The sequence below is a fragment of the Canis lupus genome, chromosome 25, assembly GCF_011100685.1.
Source record: "Canis lupus familiaris isolate Mischka breed German Shepherd chromosome 25, alternate assembly UU_Cfam_GSD_1.0, whole genome shotgun sequence".
Taxonomy (NCBI): domain Eukaryota; kingdom Metazoa; phylum Chordata; class Mammalia; order Carnivora; family Canidae; genus Canis; species Canis lupus.
In genome coordinates this window covers 26,329,955-26,356,167 of record NC_049246.1, presented here as the reverse complement: position 1 = coordinate 26,356,167, position 26,213 = coordinate 26,329,955, and the positions used below count along the sequence as shown (strand labels likewise).

The 26,213-nt window shown below is 50.8% G+C and overlaps 1 protein-coding gene across 1 annotated transcript in view; it reads left to right on the top strand.

The window, feature by feature from the left end:
• Positions 1 to 21,517: 21,517 nt before the first annotated feature.
• Positions 21,518 to 26,213, top strand: part of GATA4 (GATA binding protein 4) — a 51,338-nt gene continuing 46,642 nt past the window's right edge. The window contains exon 1 of the mRNA NM_001048112.1: positions 21,518 to 22,133. Within this exon, the coding sequence (NP_001041577.1) occupies positions 21,518 to 22,133 (616 nt within the window). The remainder of the gene's footprint in view (positions 22,134 to 26,213) is intronic.

Here is a 26,213-nt window from a genome sequence, read left to right as displayed (position 1 = left end):
ATGCTCTGCTATAACTACCAAGTGCTGCCTCCCGCACCCACCAGGGATATGCCAAGGATTCTTGAGACATGAATATGAACTAATCTGTAATTGTTCTAATAGGTGTTATCAGGATCCCTTAATTTCCTCATTTGAAAATCATGGAATCTAGGAATAACAGAGCTGCAAGTCTCTTACAGCTGATCTAGGAACCCACCCCCTTCATTCTGCAGGTGAAGCACAAGGAGGTTAAGTGATTTGCCAAAGGTTACCCCATGAGTTAGTGGAAAATGACCAATGTGATTTTTAAAAATTAGTTTAAAAAACTGCCTACCAAGCCCATTTTTATGGCTTATTTTAAGCAGGTTAATAAGTATACCAGACATAGCTTTAAACCCAACTGAGTAAATGCTGACACTAGTTTATAGATTTAGCAGATAAGTAGCAATAAGGAATTATTCATCTCTCATTTATCATCCAGCCTCTCCAAGGTGCAAGGTATAAAGTGAAGTAAATAGCACTTTAAGAGCCTCCACACATGTGAGATCAAAACAGTAAAAAATAAAGTGGTTTACAAAGCCATACGTTTACAAGTGTGGCTGTGCCTGAGGTTTCCTGAAATGTGAAAAAAGAGAGAAATTGAGGCAGATTTTTGCATTTTACAAATAGACAATTTCTTATACAGAGAATTCAGTCTCCAGATTTCTTCAAGCATAATTAATTTTTTGAAGTATATGTGAGCACCTACTCTGTGCAGAGCATTGTGGGAGATCTGGAGCATTATTAAATATTATTACAGCCATCAATGACTTATTTTAAGCTTAACGAAGTGACAAAATAAAGCATACACACACACATATATACACATGCACTTGCATTTCGAAGAGTCAGGCGGGTATAAGGGGGATGTTTATGTGAGAATAGGAGGAAAGGGGAGACTGCCTGACTGCTGGGGTAGCCATAACAAGGAGCACAGTAAGGAGGTGGCCTTGCCACAACCTTGTCCCCAACACCATTTCTTTATCATGAGAATGGAGTTGGGAAACATCATGAGCAGGGGAAAATTCATAAAACAAACAGGAGACAGTGAATTGATTACCCAATTAAGAACCAAATCAAAAAATCCTCTCCCATTTAGCTAGATATTAAATACAAACTGGTAGAGAGATGGAGGAGGGACTCAAAGAGTGCCAAGAGCAGTAACATAAAGTAACATATCCCAAAAATGAAAAAAAATAACATGATTTGCTTATTTGGGAGGTGAGCTCTGGTTATTCCGAAGTGCTGGCTTATTTTATTATTTTTAATCAATCCCAGTTTGTCATTGGTGAACCTGAAGCCCAAAGTTCAATGTCAATAACAGCAATCACCAATCCATAAGTGACTTTGCTCTCAGCTGCCTAGACAAAAGAAGCTATGAGACATCTCTTAGAGCCCCACATTCATAAAATTGAAGCATTTTCCAGAGAAAAGAAAATGAAAGATATTTACTCAAAACCCTTTACTTTGTAGATGGGGAACTGAGGCTTAGAGAGTTCAAGTGACAAAGAGGGATCATTTAATTTATGTGAAACTGATTTATATGTGCTACTGACAATTACCCAGGATGGTGGGCATAAACTGGAACATAGGATCACCCTATGAAATGGTGGGAGTCAAAACAACGATAAAGTCCAGAACCCTACCCATCATGTGCCCTCCAACATTGCTGTCTTATTTTCTTTATTGTGAAGGCTGGAATATTTATGACTCCACAAGATATTTGGAAGATATTCAGTTTGGAAATGTAAAAATGTATCGAGTGCCCCTTTTGGATGGTTTATCTTCACTCTAAGAGGGTCATGAGATGACTATAGTTTTGAAAGGCTATGATTCATTGAGACCCTGTATCACATCTTCATACCCCCACCTGCCCCCACTGGGGACTAGTCCGGGTCACTGTTGCCACCTTCCTGGAAAGGGCGGGGCCAACAGTGCTAACCAGGTTCCCAGACTACCCCAGAGCTCAGTGCTGCCTTATCGCCAATACTCTCACCCTGGTGATTTTATCAGGGTGAGGAAAGCGTGGCCTTGGGGTTCAGATTTATAGAGGGGAGATATCAGTTCCTACAGCAGCATTTTGAAATGGAAGAACACAGTATATAAGCAGAGTCCCAGAGCCCCTGCTCCCACCCCTACCATGCAATAGCTATGTGACTCTGGATAAGTCTGTAGCCCTTTCTGGGTCCTTACTGCCTCATCTAGTAAATGAGTGTATTGGACCAGAATCTTTGCTGTCCCTGCAACTCCAGGACACCACATCGATGTCAGTGTCAGAGAGAGGCTGTTCTGAGACCAGTAATATGCATGGAGCCATAGTCACCCCACAACAGGTGCACTCAAGCTGAGATGCTGGTGAGGTGTCACATGATGTCTTCTGCACGTGAGCTTTTTTTCTATGTTTGCATTGGGTGGAAGAGACCATGGCGCATGTGTTTCAGTCACATCCCTGATACTACATCTTCAGTCATAAAGGACAGGGATTTTATATTATGGAATGACAAGTTGAAACTGCAATTTTCTGAGTTTATCTCAACAAACTTCTTTTATTTTTGACTTATTTTTTTAAAGATTTAATTTATTTATTCATGAGAGACACACAGAGAGAGGCAGAGACATAGGTAGAGGAAGAAGCAGGCTCCCTGTGGGGAGCCCAATACAGGACTGGATCCCAAGACCCTGGGATCACGACCTGAGCCAAAGGCAGACACTCAACCACTGAGCCACCCAGGTGCCTTCAATAAATTTCTTAAAACATCCACTACCTGTTAGGAACTATGGAATATCAAATATAGGCTTTCTGCCCTCAAGAAGAGTGAAATTTGGGAGATGGGGAGATGTAGACAGGCAGACATGGGGAGACAGTGAGCTGAAATACAATGCACTAAGCATTGTGAAACCAGAGGGAGAGAAGGGATTGATTTTGGGAATGGAAGTTTAAAGTATTTTTTAAAAAATTTAAAGGAGGATATATAAGAAGAAAGCCCTTGCTTTTTCCCTTTTGTGTCCATATAAACCAGTGCCTTTTTATATGGGCAGTGTTTGGGTTCTGAAGGCAAACTATTTGCTTGTGAATCTTGGCCCCGTGACCTATCAAGCTGGGTGAGTTACTTCATAACTTTGTGCCTCAGTTTCTTCATCTATAAAATGGGGGAAACAGAGTGATCGTGTGGATAAATGAGCTCATCAATCCATGCAACAGACTTGGCACCATGCCTGGCATATGGTAAGTGCCCAGTGTTAGCTGTTACTCAATAAATGTTTGCCTAGTAAATGGATTGAAGTTTTCATCTGCAGTCCAAGCCTTTTATCATACACACTCAGACTGGCCTCATATTTTGGGTTCCTTGCTCCACAAGCTCATTAAGATTAGGTTCAGACTTAAAGGCCTGGCATTCCCACCCTTCCACTTTGCAGGACCAGGAGTGAGCCCCTTTGTATCACAGCTTTTGGGGGGCACTGATACCTACTTCTAGAGCCCCCAAGTTACAAATGTTGATGTAGGGAGGGGTCTAGTCTCTTTATCTTATGGACAGGAAATTAAAGTTTAGACAGGTTAAGTGATTTGCCTGCAGTCCTGCCACTCACTGGGTAACAGTTGTCAAATTAGAACCCAAGACTGGGGACTCCCAGATCAACGAGCTTCTACCACCTGCTGCCTAAACCCGGACTCTCCTGGCCTAAGCTGCGTTCTCCAATGAGTTTCTTGGGCCACATCAATCACCACTCTCTCTACTGTCCCCAGAGGAAAGACTACCCCTTTTCCAGTTGTTAAGTTACATCTAATGCAGAATTCGGACTCTACCTGTCAAGGCTAGTCCCTGCCTCAAAGTGTGGAAAACAACTGTGCCCCTTAGCTCTTGGGGTTAAGCTGCCTCCCCTGTTGACTTAGGCCTTTATTTCTCATTAATTGAAAGTGCTTTGCAGGCTTCATGTCCAGATCCTCACCTTCACTGCTCGGACAGAGGAGGTGACCCTGGGCGCTTTCACTAGAAAGGCAGAGGAACGAAAAGCCACCTGCCCCTGTTCTGCAGCCTTCAGTCGCTCACCTTAGGGGCCGTGCAGCCTTTCTTCTCATTCTGAAAAGGCAGGGGATGGAAAAGGAGGTAAAGCAAGATGGAAGAAGGAGAAACTGGGAAGAAATTAAGTAGGAAGCGTGAGAATGAACCAAGCTCCATCGTTTTTTACAATGAGAGCAAGGGAAGCGTCTTTGCTATTGTTCAAAACAAAACAAACCAAACCGCGACGCCTGTGTGGCTCAGCGGTTGAGCGTCTGCCTTTGACCCAGGGGCGTGATCCTGGGGTACCAGTATCAAGTCCCACATGGGGCTGCCTGCATGGAGCCTGCTTCTCCCTCTGTCTCTGCCTCTCTCTCTCTCTGTCTCTCATGAATAAATAAATAAAATCTATTTTTAAAAGCTTGCTCAATTAAAAAATAAAAAGTGTCCAAAAATGGGGCGGGGGGGGGGGGGATGCCACGTGGGCACATTACATCTTTACGCGTAGGTGTACTCACTTTCATTTACCTGCCTGTCTTCCTAACTCTCACTATACAAATGTCTAGCGAGCTCAGAGGGGATATTCGCGGGCGTCCTGACTTTTCTCCCCTCGGCTCGGCGTCATCGCCCCGACACTAGACAGTGGAGTCCCGCCTCGCGGGGCGCGGCCCTGCCCTGGGAAGGCGCTCGGGAGCTAGGGCAGCCCCGGGGCCCCCCCGCTGTCCGGGCGCCTGCACCGGCCTCGCCGCGGGGGGAAGAGCGGAGGTCGGGGCGCGGGCGCGGGGGGGGCGGGGGGGAGGCCGGGGAGGCTGCGGCCCCGAGGGTTGGGGTGGGGGGCGGGGGCCGGGGAGGCTGCGGCCCCGAGGGCGGGGGCGCGGGAAGCCAGGCGGCCGCGCGGAGGAAGCGGGCCCCGCGCTCGGGGCGCCAGGCCCGGGAGGCGCTTCCGCACCCGCCGCCCCCTCGGCGGAGCCGGCCGGGGGCTGACCCCGAGCGCCGCGGAGTCTGCGGCCGCCGGCCGCCCCGCGCTCGCCTCCTGCCGCCTCGGGTTACGCGGAGGCCGTCAGCGCGCACCTCATCAATAAGGCCTGACGGGCCGCCGGCTCCGCGGCCATCCATCACCCCGGCGGCGCGGGCGGAGGCGCGGGGCACCCGCGGGAGGAGGGAGGCCCGGGGAGGCCGCGTGCACCAGGGGGCCTGGCGACTTCAGGGAAGCCCCAACAGGCGTGGCTCGGAGGAAGCATTTTTCTATCAATCAACAAATATTTGACTTTATCCCACCTCTTGAGCCTAAGTTGGTGTTTTTGTTTTTTAAGATTTTATTTGTTTATTCATGAGGGACACAGAGAGGCAGAGGGAGAAGCAGGCTCCCTGCAGGAGCCCGGCCTGGGACTCGATCCTGGCACCCTGGGATCCCGCCCTGAGCCAATGGCAGAGGCGAGGCTTAACCAGGCAGGCGTCCTAACCCTAGTGTCGTCGTCTTCTTCTTCTTCTTCTTCTTCTTCTTCTTCTTATTATTATTATTATTATTATTATTATTTAAAGATTTTATTTATTCATTCATGAGAGACAGAGAGAGAGAGACACAGGCAGAGGGAGAAGCAGGCTCCACGCAGGGAGCCACGCCCTGGGCCAAAGGCAGGCGCTAAACCGCTGAGCCAGCTAGGGATCCCTCTTTTTTTTTTTTTTTTTTAAGATTTTATTTATTTATTCATGAGAGACACACACATAGAGAGAGGCAGAGACACAGGCATAGGGAGAAGCAGGCTCCATGCAGGGAGCCCGACGTGGGACTCGATCCTGGGTCTCCAGGATCACACCCTGGGCTAAAGGCGGCGCTAAACCACTGAGCCACCGGGGCTGCCCCAACCCTAGTGTCTTTTAACGATGTTTTCATTTGTTTTTAAAGAGCTGCAAGGGAGCTTAGGAATGATCCAGCTCAACTTGTACATTTCACAGATGAGGAAACTGAGAGCCAGATCGCCGGCAGTGTCCGGGACTGGGCACGCCTGAGGCCACACTGCCGGGTGGTAATAGGAACTAGAGCCCACATCTCCCCACGGGGACTCCCAGGCCCTGCGCCAGCCCCACCCTGGCACTCTGCAGGAGCCATGACCCCATATACATGTTTGGCATCAAATGTAAGGAATGGGCAAGGTCGTGCAAGTTGGAAGTTTGGGGTGTGCCTGTCAGCGCATGAACCGTGCAGGGTCCTCGCAATTCCTATTCCCATGTCAGGCCACCACTACATCCTTAGGTCTGGGACACCTACACTGACAAATAATACAGTTCCTTAAAATAATTTACTTCCCCCTCCCAACTACCCCCCCACACACACAAGGAGTTTACATGGTTTCTCTTCATGCACTTATCTGTTCCAGAACTTTCTTCTGTTTGTTGCCTTTTTGCTGGACCGTTTCTCTCTCTCTCTCTCTCTCTCTCTCTCTTCTTTTATGCTGGACCGTTTCTCACTGATCTGAACTGTTTGAATGTAGAGACTCGTGTTCATCTTACATCACTCCAAAGGTTTGCAGGGTGCTTGGCACATAGTAAGTATTCAATAAATGTTCACTCTATGAATCCAACACTTGTAAGAGAATTTAAATAATTCAGGTTCAGAAGGCATCCAGGCTGAAAGCACTATCAGATCACGGTGTCCAATTTCATTTCATAAGAGGAAGACTGTGGCCCACAGCCCCAGTCCTTGATTTACCCATGGCCTCCCAGGGAGTAAGATCAGATCCTTGGTGGTCCTCAGGATTCCTTTCCTTTTTTCCCCAGAATGTTGCCTGCCACCATGCTCTTCTAGTTGTGATTCCTGCATCCATTTCACATCTTTCCTTTCTTTCTCACCTTTTGGTTCTTCCACTGATTAATTAGCAAGCTCTGCAAGGATGGGGATGGGATGAAAGTAACAGGGAAATGGACAAAGCCAAACTGCTTGCTTTGTTTATAACAGGAAACACAATATTTTGTAGAGTTTTGTTCTGTTTTTGGTTTGGGTGGTGTTTTATTAGTGTTGGGTTTTTTTAATTCAAGTGAAAAGGATAAGATTAAAGCCAATGATCAACAGGTGTCTGTTAACTCTAACATTTATTTTACCCCCATGACCACAGTGGTTTGCCTGGAGTTAGAAACAATGATATTATCAACAACTCTGGGGAAGGATACACATCAACACACACACATACACACACACTTATGTTGAGCAGGGAAGGTAGCGCAGCCATTGTATGGCCCAGGCAATCAGTGGCTTTTGGGCTCCCCAGTGATCTTCACTAGACTATGATTTCTGAAAAATACAAGTACAAAGTGTGGTTTTATCTGGCACAGGGCACAATTTCTTCCCATTACCATCCACCCGATGGTTGCCCATCCCTGCGCACATCATAAACTGCAGCTGAGTGTAATGAAAATTGATGTAAGAATCAGAGTCAAAATGACTTATTCCACAGAACTGTTGTGAGGGTTGAGTAGAATCATGTACAGGAAAGGCCACATTTCAGCAAATGCTTTTCCTTTAGTCCATTTAGAAATACAGTCCTACTCTCAGTGGTAAACTCATTTTTGCAAGGCCATGGTTTGGTTTATTCTTGCCTCATGGGATCAGCTGGACAAAACCCAGTCTGTCTAGAGAGACAGATGGCCAGCTAGGTCTTTCACTCTCCATCCTCTACTGCCCTGGTAGGTTCCCTGGGGAGTGACGGTTGTTGCTGCAAGTGACTTAGCAATTTCTGAGCTTCTGATACCTGGCTCCAGGACCCTCAGGATGAGAGAACAGTATAAGCCTCCTTCACATGTCACCTTCCCTGCAGCCCATTGTGAAACATGGATGCATGCATGGGACATGTGTGAAACAGGCACTGGAGCTGTGTCCAAGATAGACTGCTGTAGTATTTCCTGCTGGCCTCGAGGAAGGATGAGCAATAGGGAGGACTAACCTTGGAAATTGAATCCTTTTGAAAGAGATGCAAAACTTTCTTCTGTATATAAATCACTCTTCTGAAGTATTTTAAGTGGGAGTTGAACATGTACCAGGGATGTGGAGTCTCGCTAAGGACTGGGGATGGGTGTGTGCAACAAGACTGGGGAGGGTGTGTGTGGGGGAGAGTATAGGGGCTAAAGAATCTTATGCTACCCCAGCAAAACTCTATTTTCCCTCTGCTTTTTGAAGGATCTGATTTATTGAGATGAAATTTACTTACAGTAAATTCACTCTTTTTAGTGTACAGCTCTTTGTGTTTTGATAAACACACAAATGGTGTAATTACCACCACAATCTAAAAATAGAGAATATTTTCAGCACTCCCCCAAATTTCCTCCTGCCCCTTTGTAGTCACCTCTCCCCCCCAACCCCTATCAGTGCCATCTAAATGGATTCATTTAGTCTTTTGAGTCTGGCCTCTTGTGTGTTTGAGATCCACTCTTGTTGTGTGCATTGGCATTTCATTCTCTTTTGTTACTGAGTAGTATTCTGTTGTATGGATGTACATCCTCTTATCAATTCCCCAGCTGGGGATCATTTCTGTGGTTTTAAGTTTGGGTCAGTTATGTAAACAACTGTAGGTTTTGAGGGTACCAGCAGGGTGCCTGGGTGGCTCAGTCTGTTAAGTCTCTGCCTTCAGGGCTCAGGTCATGATGGGGGGGGGTGGTGGTCCTGGGATGGAGCCTACGCATAGGGTTCCCTGCTTAGAGGGGAGCCTGCTTCTCCCTCTCCCTCTGCTGCTCCCCCTGCTTGTGCTCTCTGTGTGTGTCAAATAAATAAAATCTTTTTTTAAAGATTGTTTATTTATTTATTTATTTATTTATTCATGATGGTCACACACACAGAGAGAGAGAGAGAGAGAGAGAGAGAAGCAGAGACACAGGCAGAGGGAGAAGCAGGCTCCATGCAGGGAGCCTGACATGGGACTCGATCCCGGGACTCCAGGATCACACTCTGGGCCAAAGGCAGGTGCTAAACCACTGAGCCACCCAGGGATCCCCTAAAATCTTTAAAAATAAATAAATAAAACATAACTTACATTTAGCTTGTCTTATCCTGAAGCATACTGAGAATAATACATCTGCTAAACAGCCACATTCAAAGAGTTTGGGGTGAGGATGTCAGAGTCCCTGACAACAGCGGTATATGGAAGTGTGGGGTGGGGAGGGAGAGAGAGAAAAAAAGAAATGAATGAATGAATCTGGGGAGGAATGCCTGTGTGCTAGCTACAGAACCTGGGAGGGATGGAAAGAGAGAAAGGTGGGGGGCGAGATGAGAATTTAGGGCTTCTGAAACGGAAGTAAAGACATTTTTCACATAGCAATTGAGAAATTGATCGCTTTTGATGAGGAGGCTGTGTCTTATACTATCTGCTCTCAGTCCTCCGAGCAGAGTGTGGGTTTCTCCGGAGACTTCATGGAGGGTGGGTGGGAGATTCTTCTGCTCACCAGAGAAAGACTCCAGCTCCAGAGGCTGCATGATAGGAGATGAAGGAGGAAGGATGGGAGAAGGTTAGCAAAGAGTGCTGGGGTTAGCTCAGCAACTCCGAGGAGCAAAAAGCTCGCCCGGCCCCTATCTATCTAGATGCTGATTATTCTATTTCACTCAGACCTTGGCTTCCTGCTTAGTCTCCCTGTACTTCCTTGCCTTGTGGCAATTTGCTGTTTATTAGCACCTCTGCCGAAGAGGGCCTGGGGTTGTAGAAGAAAGCACACTTTAAAGGTAGAGCACCCTCGTCTTTCAATCAAGCATGCAGATGTCCCGCCGAATGTGGGGGAAAGTTGAAGCTGGTGGGAAAGAAATGAAATGCCAGGGATCTTTTGGTCGTCTTATTCTCTCGTGTCAGAAGTTTAATTCATATCCTTGAAGAGAAATACGTCAGTCTAGTTATTGCAAGCTCCATGCCTCCCTTTTCCTCCTGCTGTTGCAAAAACCCCCAATCATTCCCAAATAAAAAATACCTCCAAGCGGGGATAGGCGTTAGAAGAACGACCAGACCATTCTCTGTGGGCACCTGCTACAAGTGTGAGGTGATGGCGTGTGAAGCGATGTTATTGTCCATTGCGGGGAAGCCCACGGGCGTGGAGGAGCTCGAGGCCTCCAGCCACCAGCACCAGCACCCCCTGCCTGCCCCCGCCTTCTCCACCCCCCCCCCCCCCCCCCCCGCTGTTTTCGCACTTGGGCTTCTGCTTCCTTGACACTTTCCTGTCTCTCGCTCGGCCGCGCCAGGTCGCGGCGCCTGCCTGGGCGTCTTCTCCAGCTCCGGGTCACCTCGGGCTCCGTAGCCAGGGGAAGGGTGCCGGGGCTGGCGGAGGAGGGGGCAGCCTGGGCGGAAACGCGCCGGAGCTGGCGATGGGAACATCGTGTCTCTGGTGGCCCCACAAGTCCCCCGATCTGTGCGTCGGGGTCTGACGACTGGCAGCGCTCCAGCCCTCCGGCCGCTGGTGTCCCGGTCACCACCACCGGCCTCCCTGGGAGCTGGGCGGGGTGGGGGCGGGGAGCCCTCGCCTCCGGATTGACCTCATCCCTATCTGGTCCCCCCCCTCCAGTGGGCCCTGGCGCTTTCCTTCCCATTTCTCTTGCCTTTCTCTTCTCGCTGGGGGTCTCGATCTCTATTTCTGTCACCTTGGTGTTTTTTCTCTCCTATCTTCCCCTCTCTCCTTTCTCTGGTGTCCGTCTCTAATTCCCCTCTCTGCATGGTCATACCCTGTTCCTCACCATTTAACACCATATATTTGACTTTTTTTTATTGTCTGGCTTCCTCTTCTAGAATCTCCTGGAGACACAATTTTCTCTATTTTGTTCCAAGCGCCTGGAAAGTTTGGGGCACAGAGTAGGTTGTCAATAAATGGAAAAGAAAGGAAGGGAGGAAAGGAGGAAGGGAAGACGGAAGGAAGGAAGGACCCTGTTCCTCTCCAGCTTTCATAGTCCTGTCTCACTCTCCAGGTGCTCCCTAGTTTTTTCTCTGTCCCCATCTCTGCCTGCCTTCCTCTGTCTCTCCTTTCTCTTGTTTCTGTTTCTCTCCATACCCCCTCTCCTTCATTTCCTCTTGGTCCTAGTATTTGGCTGGGTCCTTCCATCTTTTCAAGATTTATGGGTCTGGGTCCTCCGGTGCCTCCCGAGTCACCGCTCCCCGCGTCCTCTGTCCCGTCCTTGGTCTTTGTTCCGGGGAGCCAGGGAGCCTTCCTTGCCAATCACCGCCGTCTCAGCGCCTAATCGGGCTGTCTAGCTCCACTCAACTTCCAAAATCCCGACTGCATGCCTGCACCCAGAAATCCCATCTTGCTGCAGATTCTGGAGGCCGGGGACTATGGGGTTTCCTTAGGGGTAACCTCGATTTGGGCAAGAGATTTTGTAGTTGGTGAGGGTGGGGCTGAGCCACGCAGATAAACGCTACCTGAGTGACCCAAATCTTGGTGTCTAGCCTGGGCCTCCACATCTAGGTGGTGACCCCGGGCACCTACTGTGTGCCAAGGGACACATTTCCCTTTGAAAGAGGACTGTTCCATTCTCCAACTCCCATCAGCCCTGAGAGATGCCATTAGCAATCCCTTTTGTAATTTTAATCATTCAACAAACATTTACTGAGTATCTACTAAGTGCCAGCCATGGCCGCTGCCCTTATGGAGCTTACCTTCTGGGATGTGTGTGTATGGGAGGCAGGTGTATAACCAACCACAGATAAACGAATTTATAACTCTAGGGAATGTAAGGCCTGTGAGTAAAGCAAATTGACATTTTGTGTATTCCAAGAACATTTATCAAATTCTTTCTCTGGATCCTGCACTGCCAGCACAGCAACTTCTAAAAGTCTCTGACAGGGAAGGAGGGAGGGAGGGAGGACCCACGGGTGAAAACATTGAGGCCCACATCACCAAGACAGGCCCCAGATGTGACAGGCTTGGTGCCCAAAGAGGGGGTACCTCCGGACACCTCAAAGAGTTTGCAGGCCAGGATCCCATCTCCCCGAAGCTTGGACAGTGGGTACAGGAAGCTCCCGTTTGCTGCTGTTTTCATAAGGTTCTTGAGTGAGGAGGGAGAGAGGGAGCCAGGCTGGGAAAGGGGAGAAAGGGGCGTGTGCGAAAGCGTCAGCGCAGCCACTGCCAGCCGAAGTTTCTCCACTCAGCGCCCGCTGGCTCAAGTGCCGGGACTTGTGGGCGCCGCCGAGGCCGGGTTTCAGTTCTGCGTCTGCTGCCCCGGGACCTGATGAGCGCCTTCCCAGTTTAAAGAGTCTCTGGCATCCTCCCCCAATTTAATGAAAATGGGGAGCCTCCTTTATGCTTTTCTTTCCCTTCTCACTGGATCTTAGATTAGGAGACAACAACCTGCTTTATTTTAAATTCATTTTAATTTTTAAATGTCAGGTGTACTCATTAAAGGATATTTAGAAATATTGGAAAAACAAAACGCGGGTTTCAGAAAAGTGTTTCAGGGTACCTGTGTGGCTCAGTCGGTGAAGCATCTGACTCTTGATCTCAGCTCAGGTTTTGATCTCAGGGTGCTGAGTTCAAGCCCCATATTGGGCTCTGAGCTAGGTATGGAGACTACTTTAAAAAAACAATTAGAAGAGTGTTTAATGATAGGAACTCAATATTAAATAAGGTGGAAAAAATAAGACTTCTAAGAAATCTAGATTCGTGACCTATTATTGCCCAGTGCACTGGCTTTGCCACCTGGGAAAAGTGTCTTAACCTCTCTTCGTCTCTGAGTTCTTGTTCGAATGAGATGAATGAGACGGTAAAACCATTTCTTCCTCCCTCTCACTCCCCGATGTTGTTGTTTCCTCCAGAAAAAAAATGGAATTTGAGAGTGTTCAGTAATTTGGAAATGACTATAAAATATTAGAGGGTGTGCCAAAACCTCTGATCCTTCGGCCCGGAAGCACCAAGGAGGCTTTTGAGGAGGTCTGTGAAACCATGGCTTCACTTTGCAACATCAAATATTTTTAAAATAGTTTTATTTTATTTTATTTTATTTATTTTATTTTTGAGAGGGGGAAGGGGAAGAGGAGAGGGAGAGAAAGAATCTTTAGCAGGCTCCACGCCCAGCTCTAAGTCGATAAGGGACTCAATCTCAGGAACCTGAGATCATGATCTGAGCCGAAATCAAGAGTCCCACGCTTAAGGAGTGAGCCACCCCGGCGACGGATGATATAGTATTTTTAAAAACAAGACAGAATCAAAAAGCATAGCTTCCTTCTCTCCTCACATCTGCCAGTGGGAGTCTGATGATCACTTCCTGAGGTGCTGAGCTCGTTCTGGTGGGAGGGAGCGGGGGTCTCTATGTCCCCACTCACAGCCCCACCCCACAAAGAATTCTGGGTGTTCAAATGCCAAGCTGGAGGAGAGAAAGGTCTATGTAGGCTTGCAGCTTAATTCATTCTCCAATTTTGTGTCAACGGGGACCAGCCCTGCCCGGCAATTTGGTTCTCCCAGCTCCGGTCGTCTGTCTGCAGGGGGGTTGCACAGGGGGCAGGGTGGGTAACTCGAGTGAGGCTGTGAGTCTTAGAGGAGGAAACGGGCACCCGGTGGGGGAATTCAAGGGCCGCATGGGACGGAGCCAGCATACGTTCAGCGCGGGTCACTTTGCATATCTGTCTTGAGCCCTTGTGTCCACGTCCGCAGAGAAACGTGTACATCTTGGAGGAATTCGTTATAAAGGACGAGGGAGGACTTCCTAGTCCCCTCTTTGGTTCTTTTTCTTTATGGGGGTCCCTTGTTCCGATTATAAGACTATGGGGGCCCCGTGTTTTTTCAGGTGTTGTTGGTTTTCATAAAGGAACCGCGGAGGCTGGTTTCCGCAGGGTGCCAAATGGCTTTACCAACCAAAATCTGAGATTCTGGCACCTGAGGTTAAAATGAGCTGGCTTGGGTCCCACAAGGAAATCCGGTTACCCCCGCCAGGGGAGACCCTCCCTGGTGTCACCATGAAGTCTGTCATGCACGGTTTATTCATGGTTTAGTCACTCTTTTTTTCAGGGAACTAGAGTTCAGATTCCTCTTACACCATGTCCAGCCTACAATTGCGTCTTTACTGGGGTATGGACCAGCTCAAGTCCCAGAGGCCTGAAGAGAGCAAGAAACTGCAATTCATTTTTGTGTCCTGGGGAGAATTTTTTTTTAAGTATGCAATACATCTAAGTAATTCTTATTTGTCTAAAATCTCATGATTTGACTCTTCATTAGACGCAGGCCATTAGTAAAAAGAGATCAAAGATTTTTTTTTTACAGTATTAAAATTTCCCTGTTGACTATGGGAAAGAAAAGCGGAAAGAGGACGTGAGCGGGGTTGGGCCACCATCCCAGGCCAGCCCAGGGACATGTCCTTAAAAATAGCCAAGAATCCGAACCTCAAACACCGCCCCCCCCCCCCAACCCTTCCCAGCGGCCTCCTGAACGAGAGAGAAGCCTGGGAATCTAGCGGCAGCCGATAAACCTCCTCCAGCCGGCGGCCCAGCGAGGCCTTGAAATGCTCCCTGCTCCTGGCAACGCGCGCGGCGGCCGCAGGGGCTCCCGCCTTGCCCCAGCTAGGGAGGGGGGCCGATCGAAAGAGAGGGAGGAAGAGAGGGAGCAAGGGAAAATCAAACACCCCAAAAGAACAGACCGTTCGCCAACCACCTTCTGGACCTTGAGCTAAGCCCTTTGGGGAGAAAGTTGGGGCTCCGGGTCCAGAGAAAAAAGCCACAGGAAACACAATAAATTCTCTATTTCAGGGGCGTTCCCAGAAGGAACAAATCTCTCAAGGTTCCCAGGCCTCAGCCCACCTGAAGAGCGCCAGCTACGGGCATGGGTAAAACAGTTCTGTCGGGTCCCTGCCAGAAGAGGACTCCTGGGGAATCCCGGGTTCCTAGCAAGCAAGCGCTTAGAAAAACCAAGCTCTTCCATCTGGGGTCTTACAATGGCCACGTAGAGCAGGCTGGGCCTGTCGTGCACCCCCCCACCCCCACCCCACCCCACCTCCACCATCCCAGTACAGAGGAGGAGACTTAAGTTCTCAGGGCCTGGCGTGGGGGCAGTGTGTGTGTGGGGTCGCCCCAGGGCACCCAGCGGCTGCGAACCTCAGCACACAAGCTCTTGCACTGCCGGCCACCCCGCACAACTGGTAGAAGCCCGCCTGAGGGTGGTCTGTGCCCTTGGCTTTGGTGAGGACGCCTGGATGGCCGCTCCACCAGATGCTAAGCCCCAAGCCCTTGGCTTGTTGCTAAGAAAATCCACTGCCCAGGCTGCAGGCTCAGCTCTGAGGGTCGCGTGCAGAAAGCAGCTCTGAGACCTCGGGCATCGCTGGAAACACAAATCCCCACCGAAAACGGAGGCCCGTACAGCTTGTCGCTTGTCCGAGCCCACGCGTGTAAGTCTCCAGAAAGCCCTCACAGGCCAATGGGGATGTCGTTTCAGACAGAACAGGGGTCGCATACCCTTCTCCGCCATGCGTCTGCAAGTGCGCCCACCGAGGGTGCTCCCCAAACCGCTCCAGCTTTCGCGTCCCTAGGAGCCCCTTAGGTTCCCAGACATCTGTGATCTGTCAGCGCCAAATTCTGCAGAGGCGCTTGCAAGGAGTTGAGGGAAGCCGGAGCAGGGTCCCTAAACAGACCGTCCTAAGCTTCCGGGGTGGGAAGGGGCCTAGGCGAGCGGCTGCCTGCGGGTCGGGATCGGGGCCGCGTGGGTGCGTCCAGCCCTGGCTCAGACCTTCCGCGGCTCCGCCAGGCGCCTCAGTTTTCTCCCCAAGGCTCGGCCGGTCTGAACCTCCGCACGTTTCGCTCAGGAAAGAGAACTCCCCGCGCAGCCGCGCTCAATCCTTCCTCCGGGATTTTCCTGAGAATCCCCATGAGTTGGCCACGATCCCTTTGGGGGTTTCCTTCTAATCAGCCCCGCGTGCTAGTCTCGTCCGGAGCGCCCGGGTTGCCCTCGCGCAGGCCGGGAACCCACGGCCGATTACCAACAGCGGAAGCTGGCGCAACCCTTTACCCTTCCTTCGCGGCCGCACGGGTTTCATGTAGGATGGTATCCCGGCCCCCTCCCGACCCCTCTAATCTGGTATGAAAAACCTGCCCTAGAGAGAGAAACTCGGCTCTGCGGGGGGGGGGGGGGGGGGTGTTTAACCGAAAGCCTAAGAGCGACCGGCAGGCTGTTATCTGGGGCTGAAGGCTGCGGTAATCGATGGGTTATTTTTACGCGGTAATAGGGCCCTGTGATTGCTCTATTAACCTTTAGACCTGTCTGAGGGACTCTCCGGCTCGCAGCCCCGCTGCGCTGGGGCCTCTAGGCACTGACGCCGACTCCAGACTCAGGCCTGCCACCCTCCCCGCCCCCAACTCTAGGGAGGGGGCTGGGGTGGCTGGAAGACCTCTCTGCAGAGAAACCCTGCTGGACTGCCCGGCTCCCCACGCCCCGGCCACGTCCCTGGGATTGGTGCGGCGGCGCCGCAGGCTGCAGGGAAAACGGAAAGATCTGAAGGTGGGAGGCCGTAGGAGATGGGAAGCGTCGCCAGGAAGGGGTGCACGTTCTGCATAAATACATAAAATTGAGGACTCGAGAGGCCACCTTGCGGACTCCCCAGGCTTCTGGGAAGGCTAAAGGGAAGCTTTGGTGCCTGCGCTCTGACTCGAGTGGGCCAGTCCCAGCTTTCGTGTCTTTTCCACTCGCAGTTTGGGGCTAGCGGGATCCCCACTATCCACTACCTCGCGGAGACTCGCAGCCAGCCGGGCTCGTCTGATGGCCCCGTGCACCACAGCCGATCAGGGGTCTTGCCCAAGAGGTCACCTTTCCTTCTATCAGCCCCGCCCCTGGCCGCGGGAGTCCAGGACTGCGGCTAGACCCGGACCACCGGGAGGCGGGGGTGGGGGATGGGGTGGAGGGAGGAGGGAGGCGAGGGGGGCTCCTGAATAAAGCCGACCCTGGGCAAAACTGCAAAGCGAATCGACCTCAGGCGCGGCGGTGGGTGAAGCCCCGCGCCCCGGCACTGGCACTTCGGCCCTTTCCGAGATCCGTGCTCCTGGACTTTGCCTGCTAGGGGAGTTTTTCGAACAGCCCCGCAGCTCGGCGCAGAGCGGAGGTGCAGCCTCTGCGGCGCACCCCCGCCCCCCGCCCTTGCACGTGACTCGCACGGGCCAGTCAGCGCCCGGGAGCCGGGGCGCAGGGGCGAGGGGACCCGCGCCGGGACCTGGGGGACGCGGAGGCGGCCGGCACAGTGGCCGCGAGAGGCACCGCCGCAGTAGCTCCCCGGGCGCACAGGGGAGCGCGCGCCGGCCCCCCAGGAAGCGCGAGTCCCGGCAGGTACGGCCTTCTCTTTCCTCGCCGGGCTCTTTCCCGCCGTCAGCGAAACTCAGAGCTCCTCTGCGCTGCTTGCCTGGGAGTGGAGAGGTAACTGGTGGATGGAAGGAAGGAGACGTGGGGCACTCCCTCCGCCCCCAAGTTGGCCAGAGACTGCTCAGCTTTGGGCATTGACTTACTAGCGTCTTTAACTCCTAGTGAGGTGGAGGAGGGGGAAGCGGAGAGGGGTAATCGAAGTGCTTTTTGATTTTTGTGTGTGTGTGAACTTGAACGTTTTTAATCCCCGCCCCCCCCCCCCCCCCCCCCCGCATACATTCTCCAGACCTTGTTTGCACCTCCCAGGCCAGGGCCTGGATGGGGGTGATGGCCGTGCTAAATCACACTGACCCACTGACCCGGGACAGGCCGCCCGGGGGGCTCAGACGGCGGAGTGTCGCCCGTCGGTGACTGCGGGGACTCAGAGTGGCGGTGGAAGGCAGCGCGACTGGGCCTCGGGCCCCAGGGACGCGCTTCCAAGGCAGGAACGGGGCCACTGAGCGCCCGGACTCTTGATGCCCTTCTGGCCAGCCTCCTAGCCTTCCTGACTGGGGTCGGGGGAGTCAGACGCCACCCACGAAGCTAGCAACCCCACCCACTCACCCTGCTGTGGGTGAAAGTAGCTGAAGGCCGGAACCTGGGAGGAAAGCAGTAAGTCCCTCCGCCGGCCTCGGCCAGCTGCCCCGTTCCACGGTATTCTGTCGCTTGGCTCTGGGCTGAGGGTGGGGGTGGGGGTGGGGGTCCTTCAGGGAAGAGGAGGATGCCCGGCTGGTCAACTGCCGCCAGGCTGAGGGCACCAGGAGGCCTTTCGGTGGGGAACCAGAGTGGAGAGGTACCCCGGGCTGGGAGGATTCGGGGCAGCACTGTGGCTCTTCGGGGAAGATTGGGGAAGCGCCGCAGGGCAGTATTTCCTGCGTTTCTCGGAAAAGGAATGGACAGCCAAGAGCAGGTTTGCAGGTTTGTAAAGGCAGGGATCACGGAGGGATACCCCCACCACCTCCGAGGCCCCACGTTCCCCTGCAGCGGCCCGCTCTCTTCTTGCTGGCCAGTGTGTGCGTTCGCGTGTGACAGTTGTGTGCGCGGCAGGCCGAGAACCGAGGTGTGAGCTGAGCCCAAAGAGCCGGAGTGACTTGCAAATAGACGCGGACAGGAGGGCAAAGCTTTGGATCCTCCCACCATCAGAAATAGATTGGAAAAGGGCTGTGGGCGAAATCACGAAGAAAGCATTTCCTGTTTGGTCTGTGAATTTGAAGTGAACTGGAATGAGTGATCAGGAAGAGAGGAAAAAATGGGGAGCAGGCCTGAGCCCCATGGTGAGGCCAGACCCGCCATTCTCAGTAGCTCCCGAGGCTATCTCTGCGGATGCCTGAACCAAGGCTTAGTATCAAAAATGAGCAGGATGATTTCTCGTCTTTCCAGAAAGGTATAGAGTGATATTTTCTCCACCTTCTATTGTTCAGTAATGCAACGCCCAGGTAATGTACCAGCCGCTTTACGCTTTAGAAAGGCAGAGCACGTAATAAAGACAAATGTTAGATTTATGGCATTTTTAACATTTACATTTTAAAGCTTGTAAATTAGCGTCTGTATGCGTATTGGAAATTGGCTTACAAAATGATAAATCTTCTTTTTCTGCAGTTATGTGAGAAAAAAGTATGAAGTTATGTTTTAGAACTGCAGAAGTTGAGTATTACAGAAAATACAATGATATGGTCAACTATTTGATATAAAAATTAAATACTGGATATTTTATCAAGGTAAACCTATGTATTTACTTATTGAAACCCAGAGATTCCTATGAGGTACTGATTTTTTTTTTTTGCCTTCATTCACAAAGAGTGCAGTTGGTGATGTTAGATTTTTTTTTATTTTTTTGGCATTTTAAGTAATCTGTACACCCAGCCATTGGGCTCAGGCTTACAGCCTGGACATCAAGAGTCACATGCTCTGCCAACTGAGCCGGCCAGATGTCCCTCAGATCAAATTTTTTTGTATCCACCCTCTACCCAAACTTCGTACTGGAAGAAAATGTCCAACAAACCAATAATTTATTGTATAGTTTTCAAAGCAAATAATGAACAGTCTTGGAATTAACATGTGACTCTAGAATACAGTGCTATTGACTCCGTTATCATTAGTGATGTTGCAAAGATGTTTAAAAGCATTATATAGTATGTTTTAGAAATCCCATTTTCAGAATTTTTTTTACAATACTTAAGATGCCCATTTATTATAGTATGATTATATCTGAGGCACTGTCTTATGGCACACTAGAAATCTATAATAATAATGACCAACAATTGTATAGAACTTTGTGCCTGTTACAGGTTTTATAAAACCTTGTTACAGTGCTTTATATATATTAATTTTAATATTCATAATCCTCACAGTGACTCATAAGATAGATACCTTTAACATTTGCATTTTTGCAAATAAGGAAACTGAGGCAGAGAGGTTAAGTAATTTGTCTAAAGTCATTCAATAAGCGACAGAGCCTGGATTTAGTGTAATAAAGGTCAGTTAATATCTTTGCAATTCTATTGCAATGAAAAAGAAACCACTGTTAAAAGTAGCTGCTTCTTGTTAAGGAGAAAAGTGGGAGTGTAGTGGTGAGCCTCAAACCCTGGAGGCCCACAGATTCTATCCCCTACCACCCTTTAATTGTATTTTGGTCTTTGACAAGTTTCAAAACTTTGCAATGCTTCAGGAGTTCCCGCTTTTGTAAAATGAGGAGACACGCTTTTCCTTAGTGGAGCTGTGGCAAAAAGGACCTGGAACAGAGCAGGTGCTTAAGATCATAGAGCTCTTGTTTTATCGGAAAAGTTGCCTGAGAAAATAAAAACACAGGATACAAGGATATAACCAAGTCCTATGAACTGTTCTTCCCTTTCAAGCGGTGGCATTGGTGTTCTGATTCCCTACGTGGGTGGACCAGTGATTCTATATGGAAAAACCCATTCAGTGAGTCTGAATGGCCCATTTGTAGTTCTGTAAAGTGAGTTGCACATCCCTTTCAATTTTCTGGTTTTGATATCCAGTCTGCAAAATTGCTAAAATATAACTGCAAGATACAAATATCTCCTCTGATTTGACTTCTACATGGTAAAGTGTGTGGATGGATAAGAGATCTCACAATCCTTTAAGAGAGACTTAGCAGACACTGTGCTCATGTATAAACATTTAGACTCTACCTCTAGTTAAAAAAAAAAAAGATCACAAACAAAATTTTCTTAGGTTGCTGGTTTTTATAAAGTTTGTCGTCTTTCTCGGGCAATCTAAAGTGTTTTCACGGCCAGGGACGCTGAGGGTTACGCAGGAGGAAGATGAGCCATATTTCTTGGGTTCTGGCCACTCTGCTGGAAACCTGAAACACTTAAGCTTAGAAAATACTGGGACAAGAATCTGTTTGAAAAATAAGGTAAAATTAAAGTCCTTCCTGACAAGCAATAAAAAAAATTTATTTTTGACTTAGGTCACAATCAATAATTACATGCCCAATAACCATGTCTGTAAAGCGGCCCTCCCCAGGCAGGCTTCCCTGGAGCAGCCAGGCCCCCCGGCCTCCGCAAGGCGCAGACCCCAGTTTCTTTCGGAACCGTCTGGCTTCCAAAGCTGGGCGCCGAGAGCGGCGGTTTCTTGGGTTCGCAGCGCAGGGGAAGTGGGGCGTGAAAGCTCCGACTGAACTTCTGTCCCCCCCCCCTTTTTTTTTGTCGTTCCTGCTTTAGGACCGTGGCCACAGCGAGGAAGGGAGCCCGCCCCCCGCACGGCGGCCGGAGCCTGCGGGCGTCCTGAAGACCGTGCGCCGCGACCGCCGCCCGCGCGCCTCCAGGCCCGGGCCCGGGCCCCGCTGCCACCCGCAGGCGCTCGGGACCTCCAGGCCCTGGGGTCGAGGCAGCAGCCCCTCCTCCAGCACCTCCGGGAAGAACCAAAATTTCAATTTGGGATTTTCCTGTAAACCAGAGCCTAGAGAGTCTTTCTTTTCTTCTCTCTTTTTTTTTTTCTTTTTTTGGCTCGATTCTGGATTTAATACGTTCATATTTTTTTGAGAGATCTGTTTTTCTTTACTTTTGATTTTTGACCTTCGTTTGCGCGACAGCCCCTCACCCGTACACGATCATCACTATTTTTTTTAATTGTCCTTCTTCTGTCTCCCCGCGCTGCGCCTTGGCCCGCCAGTGAGGGAGAGGGCCCGGGCGCCCGGGGCTCGAGGGGCGATGTACCAGAGCCTGGCCATGGCCGCCAACCACGGCCCCCCTCCCGGCGCCTACGAGGCGGGCGGCCCCGGCGCCTTCATGCACGGCGCGGGCGCCGCGTCCTCGCCGGTCTACGTGCCCACGCCGCGGGTGCCCTCGTCCGTGCTGGGCCTGTCCTACCTGCAGGGCGGAGGCGGGGCCGCGGCGTCCGGGGCCTCCTCGGGCGGCGGCTCCGGCGGGGCCCCGTCGGCGGCCGGGCCCGGAGCCCAGCAGGGCAGCCCGGGCTGGAGCCAGGCGGGCGCCGACGGAGCCGCCTACACGCCCCCGCCCGTGTCGCCGCGCTTCTCCTTCCCGGGGACCACCGGGTCCCTGGCCGCCGCCGCCGCCGCCGCCGCCGCCCGGGAGGCCGCGGCCTACGGCGGGGGCGGCGGGGCGGCGGGCGCGGGCCTGGCCGGCCGCGAGCAGTACGGGCGCGCGGGCTTCGCGGGCTCCTACTCCAGCCCCTACCCCGCCTACATGGCCGACGTGGGCGCGTCCTGGGCCGCGGCCGCCGCCGCCTCCGCCGGCCCCTTCGACAGCCCGGTGCTGCACAGCCTGCCCGGCAGGGCCAACCCCGCCGCCCGACACCCCAACCTCGGTGAGTACTGAGCGCCAGCGCCGGGCGGGCCGGGGCCGGGGCGGGGGGGGGGGGGAGCGTTGGACTTTTCACAGGTGTGTGCGTGCGCGTATGGGGGCAGGATGCGGGAGCCTCCAAGGAGACAGACGGGTGGGCGCAGAAGCTGGAGGTGCCGAGAGCTGGCGGCGGTGAAGGTCACAGCCCCAAGGAGCCCAGATTCAGTTCAGGGAGGGCCAGCCTGCTCTGTGCATGCTTTTCTGGAAGAGAGAGGACTGCGGGGTGTCAGGGTCCGAGGGTGTCCCCGTGCAGCCCCAGACGTCGTGTGTCTGAGCCAGCCATGCCCAGGTGCAGGTGACCGCGGGAGGCCAACGAGGCTCGCTGGACAGCTGGGAGGAGCAGCCCCGGGAGCCTTGGTGCACAGCGCTAGCGATCGCGGGCTCCCTGCGCCCGCGTCCCCTCGGCCCTCCCCTGGAGTCCTCAGCGGGGAAACCGATTACGGTGGCTTAGATAGAGCCCAAGATCTTCTGGGCCATTTGGCGGCCCAGTTGGAGGATCCTTCCGAGCGGCACATTATGCTCCCGTCGGGATTTCACACCTGGAACAAAGGAGGAACTAGAGCTGCCGAGAGGGGTTGAGCTGGGGCTGGCACCTTGTGGGTGCCTTCGGGCCAGAGCGTATTGCGCAGTGCGCGGGTCTGCGGCCGCGCAGGTACCGGCTGCGCTGGCAGCGCGCGCCTCCTCGGCGTCCAGGAACGCCGAAGCGCAGAGGGGCTTCTCTCTAATACCTGACTTAAATGGAGACTTGGCGGCAGCTTCCGTAAGTTGAGCGTCCTCCCGTCCGGACGGTTGAGGTTACAAATAACAATCGTAACGGGTACAATTTAATATTTCCTGTGAAAGTCAGCCCCGGGAAGGACGGCAAACATGCGCTCTCCTGCGCCGATCTGCAGATGAACGAAATGAAGTCTGGGGAAGGGTCTGGAAAGGGAAGTGGCAACCACTAGTTCAAAATGCAAACGACCTGCGGTCTTGTGGAATTTCAGGAAGGGACAGGATCGGGTTTGATTGGAGATGGCTGGGGTGGTGGGGGGAAGGGAAGCCCAGACCTGAGAAACAAAGTTAACATTTATTGACTACCTACTAAGTGCTAAATCCTTTCACATTTGTTCTCACTTTGAAGAGTAAAGCCTGTCCCTCCCAGGTTTCCAGTCTTAGGCTGGCTCTGAGAAGGGTCCCGGCTTTGAAGAGCTTTTAAATTATCCTCTGACCCTGGGTGGCCAGGGAGGGTCCCCAGGGGGGTCCAGCCAAATACACATCCCAGGTAAACTGATTAACCGTGGAAATGGCGCCGGGCAGGGTCTGCGGCTCCCGGTCTCCCCCTCCCCTTCTCAGGGGAGCCAGACGGCACCCCCCAGGGGAGGAGGGGTAACTGGCTCCGGAGCCTTTTGGAGGGCCTGAGCGAGATAGCTCGCTTGAAGCATCTCCATACAATGGCAGCTGTGGATGGGTGTGTTGGCGGCAGCCGTTTGGCCCTGCATTCTCAGAACTCTCAGTTGTCTCTAGAAATCTTTCTAGAACTTATGTTTTAAAATAGGGAGAAATGGCCCCCATAGTTCCACTTCTTTTAACTTGTGGTGGGAGTGGAAAGGTTGCTGCCTAACCCCTATAACCTGGAATGAGAATTTGGTGTTTGGTTAGGGAAAAAAAAAAAAAAAAAGTTCAAAGTCCAAAAATGGAGGAAATATTTTTCTGGTCATCAGAATTACAACCACAGTAATGTTAAAAACAACAACAATAACAACAACACACACAAAACTGTGTGAGTGCGCACAGTATTTAAATTCTAAAATGCAACCCATACCATTTAGGAGAGTGCTGAAGTAAGAAGTTTCCCAGATTTCAAGGTCAACAAATGACAAGCTGACCTCCAAGGAGCACTTCCTTGCTGAGAAGTGTGGCCTGTCTTCCCAATACTCTCTGCTCTGTCCCACTAGTACAGGAAGCCCCACCTGAAGACAGTCCTTGGGTCTGGCCTAGCAGCTGGATTATCTCCTCTATACATAGCCAAGTGTGTTAAATGGTGGTCATGAAAGCCTCCACGTTATCTTTGTGAGAGAATATGAGGCGTGCGGAAAGTGTTGGCATTCACATCTTCAGTATGTTCTGCAGGTGGCACTTATAAAAAAAAAAAAGCAAGTCAATTTAAAAGCAGTGCATGTAAATAAATATTTTTTATCCTGTTCCTCCTATCCCAGGCACCCTCCTGTAAATGCCTGGTGGCTTTATCAAGGACCAACTCTGGCATATTAGCTGATTCCTAGTGATTGAAGCATGATGATAAGTGATTACTGATTCCATGATATTTATTGAGACCCTGCTGTTTGGAGTTGCCACCTGGCCCTCAGATGGCAAGACAGTTTGGTAGTATGACAGGCGAACATTCATTTAATTCCGGGTACCCCTTCAATCTTGGGCAAGTTACTTACCTCTCTCAGTTCTTCTTTTTTTTCTGTAAAATGGGATAATCTTAACTACTTTCAGCATTGTCTTAAATTAGAAAAGGCAGTGTTTATGAAGTAGTTGGTTTTGGCCTCTCCTAAGAGAAAGCTATTTTGTTAAACTGCTATTCACTATCATGTAGAGTGACCTATTTTTTCGGATTTTCTCAGGACTGAGGGGTTTCCCAGGACTTGGAATTTGGGGTGTGAAGCCTAGGGCAGTCCCCAATAAACAGGGATGGCTGGTCATCCTAAACAGACATGAAATTAGGCACATGACCCAGTAGCATGCTGCAGTATTGTCTAAGAGCAAAGGAGAAAAGACAGAAATGGCTCTTTCTCCCGTCTGGGAATTTTTTTTAAAAAGATTTTATTTATTCATGAGAGACACAGAGAGGCAGAGACACAGGCAGAGGGAGAAGCAGCCTCCATGCAGGGAGCCCGATGCGGGACTCCATCCTGGGACTCCAGGATCACACCCTGAGCCAAAGACAGATGCTCAACTGCTGAGCCACCCAGGTGCCCCATGTCTGGGAATCTTGAAGTTTCCACCTAAGTGGTATCATTTGCATTTGGTCTGGAAGGGTAAGTAGGAGTTTGCCAGGAAAAGCACAGCACCTGCAATTTGGAAAAAAAAAAAAAAAAGTTATACCCTCATTTACCATCACATTTCATAGTACTGTGAAATAATCCCATACTGCCTAGCTTTTGCGTTAATAATATATTTACAGCCATAGGTAAAACCACACAGACTAAGTCACTCTTCACCTCAGAAACTGGTTTCAGTTTCAATGAGAAGAAATAAGAGAACAGCTTTATTTATTTATTTATTTATTTATTTATTTATTATTTATTTATTTATTTATTTATTTAAGATTTTACTTATTTATTCATGAGAGACACACACACACACAGAGGCAGAGACACAGGCAGAGGGAGAATCAGACTTCATGCAGGGAGTCTGACGCGGGACTCGATTCCACGTCTCCAGGATCACGCCCTGGGCTGAAGGCGGCGCTAAACCGCTGAGCCACCCTGGGCTGCCCCAGCTTTATTTTTTAATGAAGTACTAACTGCCTTTCAGTACTAACTTTCAGTACTAACTTTCAACAATATAGTTAATATCTTGTCAGAGTTCTTATGTTGGCTATTGGAAAAGACAAAACTCAAAGTAATAAAAGCTAACAAAGCTCTGTAAAGCCCTGCATTTGGGTTGGAGGGAATTATTTTGCCTTGATGGCAAGGTATATGAACTTCAATTCATTCCAAGTTCAATATGTGCCTGACCCTGAAACAACTGTTGAAATCATCAATTAGGCTACATTAATGGAATTATGTGACCTTACCTAGGGCAGGTACAGTCTTACTCATATTTAAGTGCCAGGCACATGCTGGGCACTTGGCAAATATTTGAGTAGAGATCTAGGAGGCAATTGCCGCAGTACTCTGCCCAGGTCAAAACACACATGGGTGGCTGCTTCACAGGCTCCTTGGGGAGCCTTGGGGAAAAGGGAGCAGGATGAAAGAGGGTTCTGCAACTCTTGAGAAACCACTGGAGCGGTTTTAGGTTGGAGAAGTCACAGGGTGGCTAAGAGAGAGAGAGA